At 46.4% G+C, this 20,000-nt stretch overlaps 3 protein-coding genes across 5 annotated transcripts in view; all 3 read right to left on the reverse strand.

Annotated features, from left to right (window-relative positions):
• The window catches only part of LOC137878193 (uncharacterized), a 3,546-nt gene extending 915 nt beyond the window's left edge, over positions 1-2,631 (reverse strand). The window contains exons 1-2 of one of the 2 annotated variants that reach the window (XM_068718379.1): positions 2,357-2,631; positions 1-1,850 (exon numbers count right to left, since the gene is read on the reverse strand). The exon at positions 1-1,850 is cut by the window's left edge and continues 915 nt beyond it. In XM_068718379.1, the coding sequence (XP_068574480.1) occupies positions 1-1,818 (1,818 nt within the window). In that variant the 5' untranslated portion in view covers positions 1,819-1,850; positions 2,357-2,631. Of the gene's footprint in view, positions 1,851-2,317 lie in introns of both variants that reach the window. The other variant, XM_068718378.1, reaches the window with a different exon arrangement.
• A 55-nt stretch (positions 2,632-2,686) lies between these two features.
• Positions 2,687-10,457, reverse strand: ccdc134 (coiled-coil domain containing 134). Its single transcript, XM_068718380.1, has 7 exons — positions 10,196-10,457; positions 6,830-6,955; positions 6,582-6,703; positions 5,838-5,922; positions 5,221-5,402; positions 4,075-4,146; positions 2,687-3,878 (listed from the first exon to the last, which is right to left on the reverse strand). The coding sequence occupies exons 2-7, from the start codon at positions 6,930-6,932 to the stop codon at positions 3,753-3,755; spliced, it is 690 nt and encodes a 229-aa protein (XP_068574481.1). The 5' UTR covers positions 6,933-6,955; positions 10,196-10,457; the 3' UTR covers positions 2,687-3,752.
• Positions 10,458-10,676: 219 nt separating this feature from the next.
• LOC137878375 (meiosis inhibitor protein 1) overlaps positions 10,677-20,000 on the reverse strand; it is a 50,663-nt gene continuing 41,339 nt past the window's right edge. For both annotated transcript variants that reach the window (XM_068718666.1, XM_068718665.1), the window contains exons 28-32: positions 17,078-17,159; positions 16,669-16,775; positions 15,636-15,767; positions 11,779-11,906; positions 10,677-11,364 (exon numbers count right to left, since the gene is read on the reverse strand). In XM_068718666.1, coding sequence (XP_068574767.1) covers positions 11,289-11,364; positions 11,779-11,906; positions 15,636-15,767; positions 16,669-16,775; positions 17,078-17,159 — 525 coding nt within the window. In that variant the 3' untranslated portion in view covers positions 10,677-11,288. The remainder of the gene's footprint in view (positions 11,365-11,778; positions 11,907-15,635; positions 15,768-16,668; positions 16,776-17,077; positions 17,160-20,000) is intronic.

Raw genomic sequence — 20,000 nt, forward strand, 5'->3', positions numbered from 1 at the left:
ACCGGCCAAGGCGATGCCTACTGCGGCCTTGCCTATCTCAGCCACCGCGGTCAGGATGCGTGTCGATACGGCCACGGTGCCCCAGGGATCTGACGCCACCCTGCTGGCCGCTGATGCCGCACTGGGCCCTGTTAGGCCACACAGAACGCCGGGAGACCCGGCAGCCAGCGGGACGTTCGCAGCCATCTCCTGAGCTAAGGCTGCAGCACACTGAGGAGTCCCAGTACCTGCAGCTACACCTCCTACAGCGGCCACTGCCTGCTGCCCCGCCGCTGAGGCTAAACTGCTCTGAGCTACGGCGGCATTGGCTACTCCTGCTGATGCAGTTTCAGCTCCACCGAGGGCTGCCGTGCTGAAAGCTGCTCCCTCCAGGGCCGCGCTTAAAGCAGCCCCAGCTCCCATGGTGCCTCCCACACCTGCTGCCACTCCCACTGCGGAGGCCCCGATGACACTAACCTGCCCCAGGGCCTCCAGAGCACCCTCCCCAAGACTGGCGGCTTCAGCACCGGCGATGGCTCCGACGGAACCCCCCAAAAGTCCACCTGTCGCTGCCCCCAGAGCCACTGCAGTTTTCCCCGAGGCTGCCGCCACTATGGCCCCCACGGCTTTCCCCACACCTGTGCCTCCCGCTACAGACATCCCAGCGAACTGACTCGCAGCAAAACCCATCGAGTTCCCCACGAGAGACGCCCCGGCCGCAGCTGCCAAAGGGGCTGCTGCCCCAAACACCGCCCCCACCGCCATGCCCGTGGCTCCAGCAGCCACCAGGATCTTCACTCTCTCCAGCACCTTAGCAGACAGCGCGGCCTCCCTCCTCACGCGACTCAGGGACGAATGGACAGACCTGCTCACGGCCCTGCGCCTGCCTCTGAACTGGTCCCTACAACGTTCAGCTCCGTCTCTCAGGAAGCTGAAGGCGCTGCCTCTGCTCTCGTCTGTCCACCTCTCCACCCTAAAATCCTCATCCTCTCCTCTCTCCAACTCCCTCCTCCTGACCCCTTGTGATCCTCTATCGGTGCTCTCCGCTCTGCTACACTCCAAGTCGCACTTTCTTCGTTTTGCAAGTTCTTCCCCCTCTGCTGGCCCTCGCTCCCTCAGCATCCTTCTCTGCTCCTCCCTGATCGCCGCCTCTGCTTCTAAAAACATGGCATTGGTATAAAACCCTTCTCTAGTCTGCTTCGCCATCTTGTCCACCTTCATTAGGAGTTCTTTAACCTGCACTGAGTAACTGGGGTTTTTGTTGTTAAGTACATGGTACCTGCCCCCACACCTGTCAATCAAAGCCTTAAGCCCAGCAGGTGCAGTCTCCCCCAGGTAATCCTCGATCCCTATGCCCTCCAGGTCATCACCTCTGGTGAAAAGAACCACCGTGTGGTGACGGAGTGCATCCTCCCCAAATATCTTGGTCAACTCGCAGGCCGCCTGGTTCTCATGGTCTGTATACCGTCCTATCGGCACCACCAGGAGGAAAGCGTGTGGCCCAGGGGCAGAGAGAGACACACATTTGGCTACCTCTGCGTGGATCTGCTCCTCGCTCAGGTGAGTGTCCCCAAACCCCGGCATGTCAACCACCGTGACTCTCCTCGTCCTGCTCTGTGGGACAGTCTGGCCATCCTCCTCCTCCTCAGCAAGCTCAGCGCTCCCAAGCTGGCAAATCTGGGTGACAGAGCTGGCGCTGATCTGTGACAGGAACTGCCTCCGGCCCAGGATGGTGTTTCCAGACGCACTCTTGCCAGAACCCGTCTTTCCAATGAGGACCAGCCTGAGTTCTTCAGTCCATCTGGTGCCAGCGGCTTCTCCTTCCTTCTCACCCTCCATATCAACTGGTTCCTTTTTCTCTTCCTAAGACCCTGGTGGGAAAACAGCACAACAGAGTGTCTGTCACTTACTGAGACTGTAGACTGAGACTATTTAATTTTGATAGTCTCACTGCAATAACATGAGCTAACGAAGACAATACAAGCCTCGTTTCGTGTTAAAAGGACGAGAAGAGTCTGGACAGAAACAAAACGTTTCAACTGAATAGGTTAGCTAACAGCTAGCGTTAGCGCTACCCACTAGGTGCGTAGTTATGTTTATAACTTAATAACAAAATGATAACAAACCTTGAAACCAAAATCAGAAATCAAATGCAAAGATCACCTTTAATCCAAAACGCACCGCTGTAGCCCCTGCTATGCATTATCAAGCTAACGCTAGCTAGCTAACGTAAACAAATGTCAAACAGCCAAAAGCTAAACAAGCTAGCCTTAGCTAGCTGCTAATTTAGGACGAAAACAGCAACTGTAACGACATGACGAGACAAACGGTATGTTACCAGAGTGCACGTTATTAGACACTCCTCAGTTTGACTAACAGAGTTCGTTTCGTCTCTCCATTCCAGCTTTAACTTAGTTTTCCTCTCCGTGTAGCTAACGCTACAGTTTCACGTTGGGTTCAGCTGTTCAGCCCCAAACATAAACATTGGACTTTAGTCAGTTTGGTGACGGCCCGCCCTCTGTTGGCTGATCTGTACAACTAGCTGTGAGACACACACACACACACACACACACACACACACACACACACACACACACACACACACACACACACACACACACACACACACACACACACACACACACACACACACACACACACACACACACACACACACAGTGGTGATATGAAATACATGTTGTTTTGTACATATCAGAGTCACTTTATTTCATTAAATTTGATAACAAAATGGCTTGTTCATTCTGCAGCAATGATATTCTTTCTCTGAATATACATATAGTTTTATAACAGTCTTAATACAATTTCAAAATTACATCAATCTCAATTCCATGAATCTAAACCATTAAAATATGTTAATTTCCAGCAATGATAAACAGAAAAAGAAGAATAAAAAAGCTCATCCTGTAATTCTGGCTGATGGATATTTGCAACAGGATAACATAATTCTTCTTAACTAAAGGTCACTAAAATGAGACAAATATGAAAAAAACGAATTCACTGATGATCCATTTGATGGTGATCAAATTAACAAAATGATATTCAAAAAGATATGAAAACAAACGAATGAAAGAATACTGTCCTTCAAGCAAACAAAACATAAAATGTGTCCTCCTTTGAGCAGCAATAAGAACAGAAATCTGCCAACTTACAAACAATATCCCACAAATCTCTTTGAAGGAACAAAAACTAAACCGTATTCCATCAATTCAAGCTCAACCTAACCACAAACGGGCCAAATGGAATGAGGAGAGGACAAATTTAGATTTGGCAAACACACGTATTTCGAAGCATATGGGTTTTAGACACATTAACTCTAGACCAGACACAATACAGTGGGGTTTTGTAGGTTTTTTTTTTTTTAAAGATTATACTGAAATTAATTATATTCCATAAGTTATCAAAAATGAGCTTCCCTTATCAACTCCTATTCCAGAGACGTCTTTACCTCCTATACAACGTTACATTTTCCAATTATAAATCCCCGTAGATGTACAGCAATTCACACCGTTGCCATACACTGACACCTCCACGTTACTTTTTTTTGTGTAACCTCGAGGGTTCCTCTCTTGTGTTCAACAGAGCACCTGTTTTTTTTTCTTTTCTTTTTTTTTGTTTTTACAAGTGATGACAGCTTTTATTTCCTTCACTGTCGTCCCCGGAGTCTACAAGTCAAGCCACCTCTTGTGGACTGTGCGTATGCTCCTTCCTTCCTCGTCTCCTCCTCTGCTCTCCACAAGCGCCGCGGTGCAGCGCTATAGCTCGGTGCGAGAGCGGGAGATGCGAGGGCCTTTCCTTATTTCTTTCCTCTTCTCTTCTTTCCTCCTCCTCTTCTCCTCCTCCCTCAGGATCTTCTGGAACGCCTCGGCGGTGTGAAGCACCTGAAGCAGACGAGTCAGGGTTAGAGAGATGGATTTTTCCATGGAGGCTATGTGAGGCTCTGTTTTTCTAAAACCAGCGTGATAATGTAAAGATCTGTCTGTGTTACTATTGTTCCTGGTGGTAACTTGACGGTCGCCTGACTGTTAAAGGACCATTAAGAGAGGCAGGCTGTGGGAAAACATGCATCACACTTACGTCGTCTCTCTCCGTGCGGTACGGGTTTATAAAGTCTGGGGATTTCTCCGTTATTCCCAGCTCCTGTGACATCTTGAGAGATGAGCAGCGTCAACGAATGAGGAAAAGAAGAGGAGAGGTTCACATCATCATTGATTCAAAAGAGATAAGGAATGAAAATGAGACACCGTGACATCACTTACTCTGCAGCAGCAGAAAAAAAATCAGTATTTCTTCGGAGTACTATATCTTATCTGATCGTTTTCTCATGTCAGCTTTAGACGCTATGAGCTACATGAAACAGAGAGGAGAGCAGTTATGCCCATCTTTGAATCAACGGCAATTTTTTCTACTGTTAATGTAAGTAAAAAAATCATTAAAATAGACTAAAAGAGCTTGTTTATAAAATAAATAGTGCCATACATACATGCTTTGGTGGTGGGAGGAAACCGGAGCACCATATACATTTTATCTGATGAATATTATTGATGTTTGTTCATTAACTGGCTCCATGGCAAGCTGAGTACCCCTGGAGTCGGGGATCAGAAGCGAACTAAACTAATGGTGGGGTTACTGAGGCACTGCTGCCGCTGCTCCCAGCCTCAGAATTAATCCACAATATAATCCTCTTGGCACATGGCTAAGGTCACAGATTAATCCTGCCAGAGTTTAGTTCATTAACCCGCTCGGAGAATGACATTTCATCTGCTTTGCTCTTTTGAGTTTTCAAAAAGGCCGCAATCCATCGGGACAAATTTGATGACAAATGACACATTTAGCGGCGATGGCAGACACTGAGGATGTGCTGTGCACCCACATGACTGCAGATTACACTGCAAGCTCCACATCCATACCACCCTGTGCTGTACAGCTTTGAACTGTTTCCATGTTCTCCCTGGCTCATTTCATCATGCCCTTATATGGCGTTCTGCATCTAGACTTCACAACAAGGAAGCGTAATCAGCATTTTGCTCAGGATTCAAACTGTAAAAATAAACTAAACTGAATCAGCCTCCATGTTGGGACTTATTCTAGCCCCTTTAATGTGGTCTGAGTTTGCATTTTCCAGCAGCGTTGTCTAAGCAACACTCTCTTTCTGTTTAGCTCTGCAGAACGGTGATCTCACAGTCAAAAACAACACGAACAGGGTTGGCGATGTAGTCTTACGAGGGTGAGGACATGTTGGTGGGCTCCTCCCGTGAAAACCCCCGTCTGGTTACAGAAATTCAGGCCCCAGCGCAGCAGACCGTCCCAGTCGGTGTTCCGGTCGTAGTAGTGGTGGACAATCCGGGGGAAACGCAACGCCACGTCGCCAAAGAACGCCGTGTTCTCCACCACGTGGGAATAAGCTGCAGAGAGAAACGGGTCAATTAAAAGAAATAAGACAGGGGGAGGAACATTTTGATGCTATATATGTGTGTGTGCTGCCAAAACACACAGGGCATGCTGATAAATAGAACAAAAAGGGAAGAGCGCAGCTCAAACGATGGCTGATCTAGTTCAGGGAACACTCAAATAGGTGGTGTCGGTGAATAAGCGGGAGAAATAGGGGGAGATGTTACAGATGATATTATTGGCACCAAAGGGGGATAAAGATGAAAGAAAGGCGGAGTGAGACGAGGAACGGGTGACAAACCAGTCAGAGGTGTTGGAGACAGAAACGGAGTGTGAAAGACACACAACGGTGAGGCTGCTAAATAAAAGTGGCTCATGTAAGTAGAGCAAAAGAAAAAGACATTGGGAAAAATAAAATGAAACAGCTGAGGAGTGAAAGTGAATCAGACCTTCTTTGATCTTATCGTCCATTGGGAAAGGGTCATCGGGCTGCATGTTGGCCGTAACCAGGATCTGTCTCGAGTCCTCCAACACCTTAGGAATCCAAAAAATAAAGCCAGGCGTAGTTACTTTACACTATGAGCAGGGGATTTAAATGCTGTTGTAATTCAGGGGGGAAAAGTAGTTAAGAACTAAGAGACAAATGTATTCCCGTCATGAAAGCGCACACACACACACACACACACACACACACACACACACACACACACACACACACACACACACACACACACACACACACACACGCAGACAGACAGAAATGCTGACAATGTCTTGGAGCCACTGAAGGTTGACTACGCTAGTTGTCCTTGAGAGGCGCGCAGACGCACAGATAAGCGTCCTCTGGGAGAACGAGGCGCGCTGTAAAGCAGAGTTCCGAGAGGCCCGAGTCCGAATTAACATTCAAAAGAATGAGAGGAAAACATGCTGATGAATGTGATGCGGAGCTTTTGATTCTCTGTCGCGCTGCGAACCTCTTCGTCCTTCAATCTGCTGAGAGCACAAGACCAAGACGCTCGGGCTCTTTGAAGAAACTGTTGCTGTGTTGCTTTATTTTTTATACTAGTGGCCTCGTCTGCGCTTGATTTCGCTGCTGCCCACAGACTATGCGAGTGCACGCACACGCACACACACACACACACACACACACACACACACACACAAACACACACACACACACACACACACACTACCTTGAAGAGTCCTTTAAGCATGATGTCTATGATCTTGTACTGCTGGTTGATGTCGTTCAGCTCCACCAGGTTCTTCAAAGCGTTCAGTTGATCTTTCCTCTTGGTCTCAAACAGCCGCTTGTCTAATAAGAGGAGCTCAGGAGGACACACACTTTCCACATGGGGCGTGACTCACATATATGCTCATGCATGCTCTGGCACATTAAACACACACACACACACACACACACACACACACACAAGGATACAGATGTCCAGGTTGGAGTCGTGTCTCAGTCTGTGCGTGTCCGATTCCGCCGAGCAGAGGGCGGCGGCGGCGAGCGCCAGGACCAGCGCACACACACTCCGCATGGTCGGCAGAGAGGCTCTCTCTCCTGAAAAAGAAAAAAAAAGAAAATGATGACGACAAGCCATGAGATGTACATCGCGCTGTTGAACATCTAAACGCTGAGCACACACTAAGAGATTCGTAGATCTGTACAACTCAAGAACAGAATTCTTTGACTGAACACGTTTTCTTTTGATACAGAGACTTCACTTTCATCTCAAAATACTTCTCTTATTCACAAAGACGTTTTTTTCCTTCCTTTCCGAAGCTGCTAGAACGGCTCCGTCTCTCTTGTGATACTTGTGGAATATATACGAGAGATAGGGAGACATGCTGGGGATAAGTGGTCAATGTGAAGAGGAGCTCCTTATGCTGCGTTTTTAAAAAGACACATCTGATGTCTGGCACTTGCATAATCCCCGAGAGGATCTCTCTCTCTCTCTCTCTCTCTCTCTCTCTCTCTCTCTCTCTCTCTCTCTCTCTCTCTCTCTCTCTCTCTCTCTCTCTCTCTCTCTCTCTCTCCTCCCCCTGTCTCTGTATCCAAAGCCGTGGTCGTACCCAACATTTGTCATCCAGTTGCAACTTCCTTTCCCTCAGAGGCCTTTTTTTTTTTTTTTACACATTTGAGAAGGCGGTGTGAGAAGATAAATACAACAGTTAAAAATAGCGCCTCATCAAATGAAAATTTGATGAGAGCCATATTATTTTTAAGAAAACATTAGAAGGAAAAACAGAAGGAACTGGAGGACAATGTTGATAAAAAGTTACAAGATGTAATTCACAGAATTGAATGCAGGAAACAGGAAACAGCTTTCCTGGTGAATATTTCATTCGCCCGTACCTCTGCTCAAACACAGCGGTAAAACTTAAAGAGTCACAGATAGCAGAGAAAGTGTGAGATAGATGGAGCCTGTGCAGGAGGATAATCAGCGCCCGGGACTTGATTTCGCACCGACAGAATTAATCTTTACAAGCACACGGCTGCCGACTCTCGAGCCTGAAGGACTAGTAGGAAGTGAGCGAACGTCTCGGGTGTGAATGTTAATTGAGAGTGATTCTCACTTAAATCAGAGGAGGAAGAGCATAATGCTCCTGGACACACACACACACACACACCATCCCTCCACAGAGTGCTGATAACGGGGATCCTACTACAGCCTCCTCCTGTTTCATGACTGCTTTGCTTTTACAGCACAGACCAACCAAAGACTCTAATCTGACAGCTGATCTCAAGATATGTTTCTACCAATGCGAGTGTTAAAAAGAGGCAACAAACTCCTGTTGTTGTTTTTTTTTGCTGCAACTTCTTTGGTTATGGAGTGGTGGTCTCTGTGTCTCCTAATTAAAAATTAAACAGCAAAAGAACTTATTTGTTCTTACAGAGTCAGCAGAAACAAGTGTTCCCAAAGACAGCTGAGTGAGGACAATGTTCGATTAAGGCCAATTTGTGCGCTCTGAGAACATCTTTTGGGTAGCCTCCCAGCTTTCTGAGAAATGCAGCACTAAATATCCTTAAGTGCCGGTCGAAAGCCTCCATATTTCTAGATAACAGCCAAGAGAAAAAAGGGCACCTTAGTCCCTTCCAGTGGCCTCGGCTCGGCCAGTTATTTGATGGTCCTGTGAGCCTCCATGCAGCTCTGACAGATATTTATGGGCAAAAAAATGAATTTAAAAAAAAAAGGTTTTCGCCAACAGCACAATTTAATGCAGTCAACACATAGCTGACGGTTTTCCGTGCGATTGGGCAAAGCGCTGAGACTTTTAAGGAGCAGCGGAAGATGGACATTAGGAGCGGATCAATCGTCTCTAATGTGGCATGAGCGGCACAGGAATGAGAGTCTGAATGCATCCATTAACTGCAAGCAGGCCACACTGATTATACAGGACGGTCATTTCAGGGAATCCAAGTCACCTACCGGGAAAGCACTCAGGTTTTGAGGTCAGATTACACCTCACTGTGACACGCGCTAATGTAGAAACCAAGCGCTCCTTGATTCTTACGCTGGGCTGCTTGGGGAGAAGTGACACACGAACATAACATGATTTCTGCCTGTGGTCATAACAGCAACAACACCTTTTCTTGCTCGAGGCGTACAGCAGCGCGTACACACATCAGCCCAGCGAGCATATTGTAGGACGGACAACACAGCTGCTCTTCAGCGAGGAGCGTGCTTTGGGTGGATTTCCCTCCAGCTGACCCACTGATGGCCAGCGTCCACATGGTGGGAGGGCCTGGGACAGATTCGGTCCGTCAATGTGGCCCTCAAGTCGGGGTGAGGTGTGTTCGCCGCGGGGAGATCTGGAGGCGTGTAAACCCACGTAGATTTATTATTTTTCCTGCTCTGCCAAACAACAACCCACTGGTGGCAGAGTTCCTGTGTGGGAGACCCCGGTTCCAGCTCTGTCAGATAAGTGGGCTCGCATGTCTTATCCCACTGCACACCCGTGAAGATACACAGCTCCACTCAGAACTCCCTGCGGTGTGAAAACACGCATCAGATATTCTACTATGCGGTGCAATATCTGCAATTTTCTCTCTAATCCCGCAGGACAATCTGAAAATGATCTTCCGATACAAAGCAGGAAACGGTCCAAACTGTTAAGCAACCAACTCTGACTTCAACTTCAAGAGGCAAACGTAGCCCTGGAGGAGAAGGAGACTTCTGAGAGGATGGAGAAGGCGAGATGCTTATCAGACAGCTGGGTGTGCAGCAGCAGTGGATCCAGATCCCCCTCAGGCTGCCAGCCTGCTGTGGGAGGTTTGAGGTTCAAGGACTGACACATCATCTCTCTGCCTGTTATCATTCATGCAGAGGCACGGCCACGGACATGCGTAATAGTGATGGTGATGGTGATGGCAGAGCCTGGATAAAGACCGTCATGTGGCCCATCAATTACGGATTGCTTCGTTGATTGCGCGAACCCCTCCCTGACCCGCGATCCCTACAGCCGCGCGACTCTCCGCGAGCAATAACGAGTTAATTCACTTCATTTCGAGCCAGTAATAACGCGTTTAGTATGAAGCTGTGGCGTAAGACCCCATCTGTCAGTGAACTACGTCAACTCCGCAATACTACATCACAATTATTCATACGAGGCTTCCTCGAGGGGAGCGCTTTTAGGGAATTGAACAAGTATTTTGAAGTCGCTCCTCGACAAAAATCGATTCCGCCCGTCATCGCAGATGTGCGCGCCCCGAACGATTCATCGTCCGGCGGCCGATTCAGGTGATCAAACAAGATCAAGCGTTGCCCAACACAGCCACGAAAACTCGCGGATCACTCACCGTGTTGTAGCGAGAAACGGCGGCGATTAGGCGAACGGCGTTTGCTCCAAAGTATAGTGCTGATTAACCTTCTTGTTTTTTAGTATCTCCACACGAGACGTTTAAGGTCAGCTCGCGGATGAAACGGACGGGACAGTCGACGTGTCCCCGTGGATCCTCGGGTGACAGTAACACGGAGGTGGAGGTGTTCATTTACATGCGGGCTCCCGCTGCTCCACTCCGCCAGCGACACGATCGCACCGGCTGGCTCGCCTCGGACGAATGACAGCCAGCGGGCGCTAACCGAGGAGGAGGATGTTGTTTCCGCACGGAGGATTTAGAGAGAGACGCCACCAGAGCGTGGGGTGCGTTCCGTTTCCCTCGTGATTTTTTTCCCCCCTTTGTAGGTGATTCCTCTGAGATGCTAATGATCATATTTGCAGTGAAATGGTAGAAAAAAAAAAAAGAGTTTGTTTGGTGGTGTGAACTCTGTGGTGTGATTTTCAAGAAGGAACTTCTTATTTGATTTGTCTTTGAATTAAATGAACACGTGTCCTGTCACCACTACCAAATAATACGGAGTTTTACTTTAGTACCAACAACTACTTCTATTTTATTCCTGGAGTACCTGAAACCTAATCCAAAGATCATCATCAGTGGACATTATAGTTAAATCTTCTCAATTACTTCTGAGGATCGCATGAATCATTTCAATTGAGTCAACCACACACTCGACCACACACACTTAATGAGCTCTCTCTCCGTCTGATTGTGTCCTGTGGGTGGCTCAGTGTGGTAGAGACTGGTACATCGTGTGCGTAAAGGTGTTATATCATATAAAAAGTAGCACGGTTACAGGTGTAGGCCTATAATAAAGAAACAAATGGGTTTTTGATCTTTAATGAATAAAGACGCCACGGTAACGGCGTTGCACAAAACTGCAAACTTTTGATAACTTCAAATCCTTTCAAAATACATGCAGTAAATGATCTCACTGAGACGTGTGCTGCTTTAAGAGCCCAACGGGAAAACACACGAGGTTTCTAGTGAACGTAGGTAACAATACGTGAACAATGAAATTGGCAACATGATGGCGTAACAATGTCAGCCATTATTATGTCAGTTTGCTGGAACATGAGCCTGCTTTCACTGTGAAGTCAGACAGACAGATGGACACGTCTCCAACACGCCTGAGGACAACAGTCAAGGAGTTTAGGAAGCAGAAAGGAACTAAAAGACACCTGAAGTGCCTAAAATATTTTTGAATGAGTATTTTTTGTATCCAGCCACTGTTTCAGTTATTTATCTACAATGAATGTGATGTGACAATATTGTTTTTGCAAGACAGAAGCCAATAAAGCTAAGATCAAGCTGAACAGACATATACTAGAGAGTGTGTGTGGCTGAATGGAAGAATGTGTGTGAGAGTCAATCAGCACGACAGATGTAGACGAGCCTTCAAGTACTGACTCTGACTGAAATACAGTAACGACTCTATGCTGTACAACACGACAGATTGATGTTTGAGGGAGCGACATCGTCAGCATGTGTGTGTTGTGTTCACAGGTGTTCATGTTTGTGTTTCACTTCAGGTAAAGGGATACAGGACGTTGCCGGGCGGACTGGGGCTGCAGCTCTCGCTTGGCGTCTGCAGGCCGAGCGACTCCATCGCAGCGCTCGCTCTCTGCTTCTGCTCCTCTGTGAGCGGCGGCTGCAGCACGATGCTCTGGATCTGAATGAGCGAAAGAAGAATTTTACTTTGTTAAATGACAAAAAGGGAGGGGGGGGGGGGGGGGGGGGGGGGGACGAGCCGCATTACGAGGAAGGAACATTGAGGAGAAGGGAGAGATGAACAGAAAGAGCACGGGACATCATGCCAATACTGGGACTAAAAGGTTGATAGGCAGTGAGGAGGGAGACGAGAGGAAAGAGAAAGTTGAACGTCTGAATCAGAGGGAAAAGTCCTTCTTATCCTACGCAGCTCATATATACGAGATTGGGAGCATTTTGATTTTGTCAACCGCTCTCAACATGGCGACGGCTTTTCCTGTAAACTACAGCAAAAAGTGCTGATAGAGCTAAAAGTGTTTACCTGAGGGGGAAACCGGAGGGAGGGTACTACGCCTCTGCAATGACACAGTTGTTCAGGACGCCGTTATCAGCTGTAACCAGCGTATGAGAGCAGAGTGGGGCGCGCCCTCATACACGCACGTGCACTAAAAGCAATGTCAGAACACACTCCACTATATCTTTACACAGAAAACTGTTGCTCGGCCCTATATTAATGTTCTGAACCCCGTGTACTGCACCTTTGAAAAAACTAAATACATAGGCAAGGCTGACAAAAGGCAAACTCTTCAGAGGGAGACTCTCTCTCTCTCTCTCTCTCTCTCTCTCTCTCTCACACACACACACACACACGCACGCACGCACACATCTGGGATTTGCCGAGTGCTAAATAAGTGAGCATGACAGAAAGCTTCGACTGCAAAAACAAAACTATTAACGTCAGTTGTCACAGGAAATACAGCATAATTATAACCGTATAAACACAATGTTGTTGTGCGCTACAGCAGAGTATTGTTATTAAAGGACCAACATTATATTGTCACCAAACTATCATCATCGTCATTCTCTGCATTACTGGAGAATAAGAACAATCTGGAACTTTAAGAAGTTTCCAGAGAGAGAGAATAGACGCTGCACTGAAAGTTAAAGCTGTTATTTCTCAGCAACTTGTTCCGGTAACTGAAAAGAGCAAAAGGGGAAATAGAGGTGAATGGAGAGGAGTTGGTGAGGTGAGAACAATTTGGAGAGCGAAAAAAGAAGAAGAGAATAAGAAAGAATTGGAGGAGAAACAGAAAAGGCGAGCGAGCGAAAGGTCAGGCTGTGTACGAAATAATGAAAGCGATAGAAAGAGCGCTGCGCAACAGAGGTCTGAGGGAAGGCATTAGAAGTCTGCAAGCATTAGAAACTATGAGAAGGGACTCTCCCCTCAGACCGGCTCCTATCTGACAAGCTGACTTAGCATGCGGCGCAACCATCACCCCGGATCATATAGACACATAGTTAGAGACACAAGCGCAGTCTGAATGGAGGACCGGAAATAGCCATGGGCTCAAGCTGCAGAAGCAAATGATGCACGCATGCACACACACATGCTTGCTTGTATCATATTGTGTGCGTGCATGAGACACACACACACACACACACACACACACACACACACACACACACACACACACACACACACACTCTCAGTTGACAGTTATGTCACAAGTCATCGGGAGGAAGCGAGACAGTGACACCGGATCACTGCCAGATGTGCACAGAGAGCTCCCTCTGGTCCACAGACAGATCAACAGAGCTTATGGACAGAGTTCAATGGTTGTTTCTTTTTGGTTCGTGTGACAGATTGGAGCAGAGGAGATGTTAGGGGAGTAAACTCTTACTGTCTAGCGACTGTTAAGAGTAGTCTGCCACATTGAACCCTGTCTCCCCTAAACTGCATCGATGTCGTAGACACGCACACACACACACACACACACACACACACACACCTACACGAGCGAACAGACACATGCGCTCCCACTCACACAGTTTATGATTGCCTGGCGCTCGCTGCACTGGGAGCTGCGGTTCCTGCCATCATTCTGTCACTCCTCTGACTCTGAGCTACTTTCAGAATGCTAAATGTGCTTCTGGTCCTAACATGCGATGCCAAATTGGAGCGAAGCAATCTGATGTGGCTGCTGCTCCTTCTGTGTTTTAGAACGTCTCGAAGCAGAACCCCAGATGGGCTTTGTGCGCTCGCCGCAAAGCTAACAAGGGTAACGACGAGGACATAGTTCATCGTGTTCAATCCGTGCTGAAACAGGATCTTCACAGGGAACACTTGCATCTGAAGCCAGCTCACACAATACAGTGTTTCTTCTGGGGACAATCTGGACGAGTGACGCCGATCACGAGTTAATGCTGCGATCACAACTGAGCAGAGCAGAAACCCAACTGAGGGACAAAATGATTTATAGATATTCTCTGTTTGCCCTTTTTTGGTACGATGTCCTACAGTGAGTTTCAGTGTCACTTTTTAATTCATTTGTTGTTTCCATGTAAAATCAAAGTTAACCTTTGATGGATATGAACAACCACTACAGAATAGTGCAGATTAACCTATAAAGAACTGTTTCAATTAATAATTCACCAAGCCGAAGCTTTAGACTGACACAACCCCTTTAACATCTGTGGGTGGTAGTGTTTACATCCAACACCAGGCTGTGTGCAATCATCTTCAAACAAATGACCCGCAGCAATTAAACCTCTACTGAGTGAGATTGCAGTTCTGTATTTATTCCTTGAAAGCCTCACAGCTAACCAGCCGCTTGGGTCCAATGGACGTCTTGGTCATACTCGGGCTCAGTTTGGAATAATCACAATATAACGAAAGAGAGAAAGAATGTACACCAAGACGCAAGCTAAGGCCGTATCAACATAGAAATATAAAAGTCTATTACAATGAAACAGATTATTCAGGAGAGCCTTTTGTTTGTTTTGCTTTTCTTGAACCTTTCGTTAGCTATTAGGAGTGCTGATTTATTCTATTTTGTATTTCTTGTGTAAATTATTAATCAATGATCACAGGGCCCAGAGTCAAATATCCAAGATTAAAGCAAAAGTTATCTTGCGCGAGTATTTCTCCACCGTGTGTGGCATCCCAAGAGCACCACAGTATCACGGTGCACTGATTGGTCCGGACACAAATAAAATGTGCACCCAACATGTGCGGCCGGATCGCTACGTACACAAAGCGCAGAGAAGCCCGGATTACAACACGCAGTGACTTCCTTCTCTGCTCAGCAAATAGTTGTTTGCGGCTGTAATAATGCTCTAATTTGGGAATTTAGCTCCTTTGATGACGGTTGGAAGAGGGATGTGGAGAGAGCAAAGTGCCAGAATGTGCGTGTGAGATGTGACCAAGTCAGGCGAGATAGTTTTGATTTTGAGGAGTCCTCAGCTCCAGACTACAGACCAGACAAAAGGCCTAGAGCAGATAAGAGCACCACTGAGCTACATCCCCTATGGTGACCTCTGACCTTACACTTTGCACCCCCCCCCATCAACCATTTCCCTGTCACTGCTGTGTGACTGAAGTATGAGCCACACTGAGGCTACTGTTGTAAATTGGCACTTTGTTATTGCAGTCCTTCTGTGCAAAAATTCGGGTAATTTATTTGCATAAAAAATAAACATTTATTTTCTGTGAGGAACAGCAGGACCAGAAAAAACGCAAAGTATTATAAACCCAGCGTGAACCCAACCGTTACTGAGCTTTGTTTGAACTTGATTTATTTTCTAATTCATTTATTCAAGGAATGTAGATATTTATGGGTAACTGCGCTGTGAGTGTGTCCATCACTTCTTCTGTGCGTGTGTGTGTGTGTGTGTGTGTGTGTGTGTGTACCTGTGAGAGGAGCAGCTTCAGGGCCTGAGCCGCTTCCTCACCGAGCACCTCCCGCCCCCTCCTCTCCACCGCCTCCATCACCTGCAGCAGGTCAGGCTCCCACAGCACTGAAGTACTGCCGTGCTGCAGGAGCTGCAGAGGACACGAGTGCACAGCCATGCAGAGATGTAGTCATTAACACACATGGGAGAATTACAGTGGGCGGAGTGAGAAAAGTAAAACAGTAGAAGAGGAGCGTAGAAATGAAGACAGAGGAAAGCATCAAGAATCAAGGTGACGTGTTGTTCTTTTGAAGTGATGGGATATTGTCAATTGACCATTCGCTAAGTCCCGCCCTTGAATGCAGACTGGCCAATCATAGTGCAGCATTGGAGATATTTTTGTCATTTTCAGTTTTTTTGGTTTTGGATATATCCTTCAAACAGATATTGTAGACCCTTCTGTCTGCTTCATTTTTTTTTAAAGAATTGGATAATATCTATTCAGGGAGTGCAGTTAGTGACAGTGTGGGCTCCATGGTAGCTCTGACAGCTTTATGGAGTAGCAGTGGGGGGCGGGGCTTAGCAAAAGGACTATTTAATCTGTTTGAATTTTGCAAATATGTGGGAAAGGTGCAGAGGCCGACATCAATCCTCAAATATTTTTTTCTTAAATAGGCACGTGATGAAAACTACTTTTGTTGGACAATGTATTATTAGTATATATATTATACTATAATATTTCTCATATCTCATGTCATTTGGATGTGACGGGTTACAGCTTCAGTTCACAACACAAAATATGGTAATATCTCTATAATTTCCATGTGTTGCACACTGTCAACCTCCATAAAACTGTACTATATTCACTCTCATTACTCATGCGATCCAAACACCCGACCACTTTTATGTTTTCTTTACCTTCATTAACTTTTTATATTAATATCAAATATGTATTACTGCTCAGAACCATGCCCAATAAATTATACTTGATTTGAGTTTTGTGTGTGTGTGTGTGTGTGTGTGTGTGTGTGTGTGTGTGTAAAACCTCTCACAATTGTGATGAGTCTGAGAGTGGCAGGGTGCAGACGGGAGCTCTCTCCTGAGCTGAGCAGGCAGTGGACGAGGAATCGACTCCACGGCTGACACGCCATGTACTTTTCTAACACGCCGAAAACACGCCCAGAGGGAGAAAAAAAAGTTAGGAATGCCGAACTCAGATCTAATTTGTTGGTACATTTACTGAAAATGGTTTATGGTTAATGACATACAGCAGGCGTGTAAAAAAACAAAAACAAACGTGCATGCTACAGTGCTGAAGATAGCGATATCATGAGATGTAGATAGAATAATACCTGAGAATACTAGCGCACATACACATGCTCTTTCATCTCTCCCCCCACATGCACACATACACAGATTACCCACACTCCCTCACTCCCAATCTGTCTCCCTGTCTGGTACCTGCAGTGGGACTCTTCCTCTGGAGGAAGCCCAGCAGGGAGCTTAGACAGTTGACTGAGGCTCTCAGCAACAGCTCGTGCTTCTGAGGAGAGAAAGAGAGGCTGGTAGGTGGAAATGTGAGAGAGGAGCAGAGTACACATTAAAAAAAAGAGAAGAAGGAAAGAACGTCTTCCAGCTCACAAATGTCAGATCGTTGGAGGAATGTTATGTAGACACAATGGACACAAACACGCGTGCTGCTACGAGTTGCACCCAGAAAGAAAAGAGAGAACAAGAGAACACCGGAGAGAGAGAGCGACCGAGCGAGGCTTTAATAATGCACGTCTCTCCCACAGCGGCGGTGCTGGCAGTGAGCACTATGTAGTGTCCAAAAATACTGAAGTAGGCCAAGGCAGATATATAGACGACGGCGGAGAGTTACACCCTAACCCTGAGACGGAGGGGAGGAGACAGGAGAGGAAAGGAGGGGAGGAGAGAGCAAAGGAGGTGAAGGTAGTAGAGGTCAGAGGGCAGGCAAGGAGAGAGACAGTAGAGGAGAGGAGCCGCAGTGTTTCCTACTGCCACCAAACCAGAGCATCAAGAGGAAACAGAGGAGAGAGGAGAGAGGAGAGAGGAGGGGAAGAGGGAAGTGTTACTCCCTATCAGCAGCCGAACAGCAGACTACAGAGCACTGAACCGTAGAGCGGAAGCTCCGTTCACCACTAAAGTCTTTTACACAGAGAAGAAACGCCACTGGTGTGGAACCAGAGGCTGGCAAGCTGCAACATAGGCACTGGATATGAAAAGAAATACATAACACCTAATTATACCTTTGTTACCATATTTCATCCACCCCATCTGAAGATTGTCACACTCACAAATATCTCTTCTTGCTAAATGTACACGTTGACGTCTTTGTTTACTCGTCATGATCGAAGCCTTGCTAATTAACTCTGGAGGTATCTGCATTGTTTCTAATTTATTTCATCATCATTATAACCATATGGTGCAGTGTTGGCCGGTGTACTGGAGGAGCCGAGTTTCAGCAACACGGTTGCAGTTTGCATGCAAATGAGCTTCAGAATGAGCCCAGTGGTATTACACTTCATTAGCGGGAGCCGTTTTCCAGGTTATTTGATTACACATTGGAATACATCGCAGGCTTCCACACCGCCTCCCTCGGCAACTCGGACACCTCTCCTCCTCCAGCTCAGGCATCGCTTTGATGACCTCTCACCCCCGGCGCTGGCTTTAACACATTTGTGCGTCGGCTGTAAAAGTTTAATGACCCGCCACTGCGATACAGCGGCAAAACAAATCATTTAGCTATAGATCACAGCTATCTTGATGAGTATCTGTTGAGTGAAGAATTACTAAATTTACAGCCTCCACTCCCAACCTCTTTCAAGTTGCTCATCCTCGTCAGTGAAAATGAGCAGCACTGGTAGGATAAAGCTCTAAACAAACACCGTCTGACAGTTTTAGACATCAGTGTGTGTCGGAATACTTCCTCTTGAACACAACCCCCATATATTTCATAAGTCAATGGGAGAAGAAACGTATGTGGCCAAGAAAGCTCTTTAGTCCAGCGTGTCTTGAATCTAAAGCTGGGCAAGATATCGATGATTGACATCGTGATATTAGACTAGATATTGTTTTAGATTTTAGATATCGTGATATGGAATAAGTGTAGTCTCTTCCTGGTTTTAAATTCTACATTACAGTAAAGTGATGTAACTTTCTGAACTTACCAGACTGTTTTATTCTCTGCATTTACCCACTCTGACATTATTGATGATCAGGGTTAGGTGGTATCATCAAAAATCTCATCTCGTAATTATTTTGTGAAAGCACCAATAGTCAAACCTACGACACCGTCTCAACATTGATATCGAGGTATTCGATCAAACATGTCTTAATATTCGATTTTCCCCGTGAGCTTTGTTCAAGATGTATCGCCCTGCCTTTCTATGGACACAGTAAAAAATGCATCTGCGCCATTCGTACCGGAGCTGCTCATAAGTCCTGCAAGCCTCGTGATTCATTGATTCCCAATCTGTTAGATCCAGTAACACAGAAACAGTGCATCCTTTATTGTGCCACTGTTGAGACTCGGCCGTTAAGCGACGCCAGTAAAGGTAGCGGTCAATATACTTGATTGCGTGATAGAGCCTTTGAGTGCTTCATCTTTATGTGCAGCATAGTGCCTCGGTGTCTTGTGATGCTGGAGCTTTGATCACAACGAATTACCAGGTTGAGACGACTGTGGTATCAAAGCCGTCTGTCAGGTATCACCATGTGGAGTAGCTCAGTGCACGGCAGATACAATTGTTTCCGAGCTTTGATAAAAGGGTCTGCCTGCTGCCTTATTCTGTGCCCTGGATGAATGACATTTTGGACTATTTCGGTTCTTGCTGAGCAGAATGCCACACAGCAGAAGTAGCGCTTCACCTGTTTATTGTCAAACGACTGCTGGTGAGACACCAGTCAGCCTCTTTCGTAATAAACAACCAGAGTCAATACACCGGCTGCATGTAATAACTTTGTGGGATTGCTTTGGAGATGTGTGCCATTCCATTATGCTAACCACTAAATCAATGGAAATCTCATCTTCTGCACAAGCTTGTTTGTGAAAGGCAGGTTGAATGTCACACTGTTAAGATCTCACAGACTACCTTGATGTTGTCTCTGCAGCAGAACGAAAGGTTGAGTGAAAGTAAAGCGAGAGGCGGAAGGCATCGTCATATCAGCGTTTAAGCCCACTGCCGGTTATGAATCTCTGTATGAGGACAGATTTGCACAACTGATTGTTTTTAATTCGTTAAATCAACATCTCTCCACATAATGTTATTCACATTGCACTTGTTATCCAGACAGCATTAGAGTCATGAGTGTGTAGCTCTGCTCCCTGATGTCTATCTGCGGGTCAAATACATTTTTTATT

Source organism: Cebidichthys violaceus, unplaced genomic scaffold (assembly GCF_023349555.1).
Source record: "Cebidichthys violaceus isolate CVI_PGR_0920_01 unplaced genomic scaffold, fCebVio1.0.p SCAF_23, whole genome shotgun sequence".
Taxonomy (NCBI): domain Eukaryota; kingdom Metazoa; phylum Chordata; class Actinopteri; order Perciformes; family Stichaeidae; genus Cebidichthys; species Cebidichthys violaceus.

Coding starts and splice junctions, on each gene's coding strand:
- ccdc134 (XM_068718380.1), bottom strand. CDS start 6,932: ATGCGGAGTGTGTGTGCGCTGGTCCTGGCGCTCGCCGCCGCCGCCCTC. Junction 5,403..5,837: donor GGACGATAAGATCAAAGAAG/GTCTGATTCACT, acceptor TTCTCTCTGCAG/CTTATTCCCACGTGGTGGAG. Junction 4,147..5,220: donor ACCAACATGTCCTCACCCTC/GTAAGACTACAT, acceptor TCATCTCTCAAG/ATGTCACAGGAGCTGGGAAT.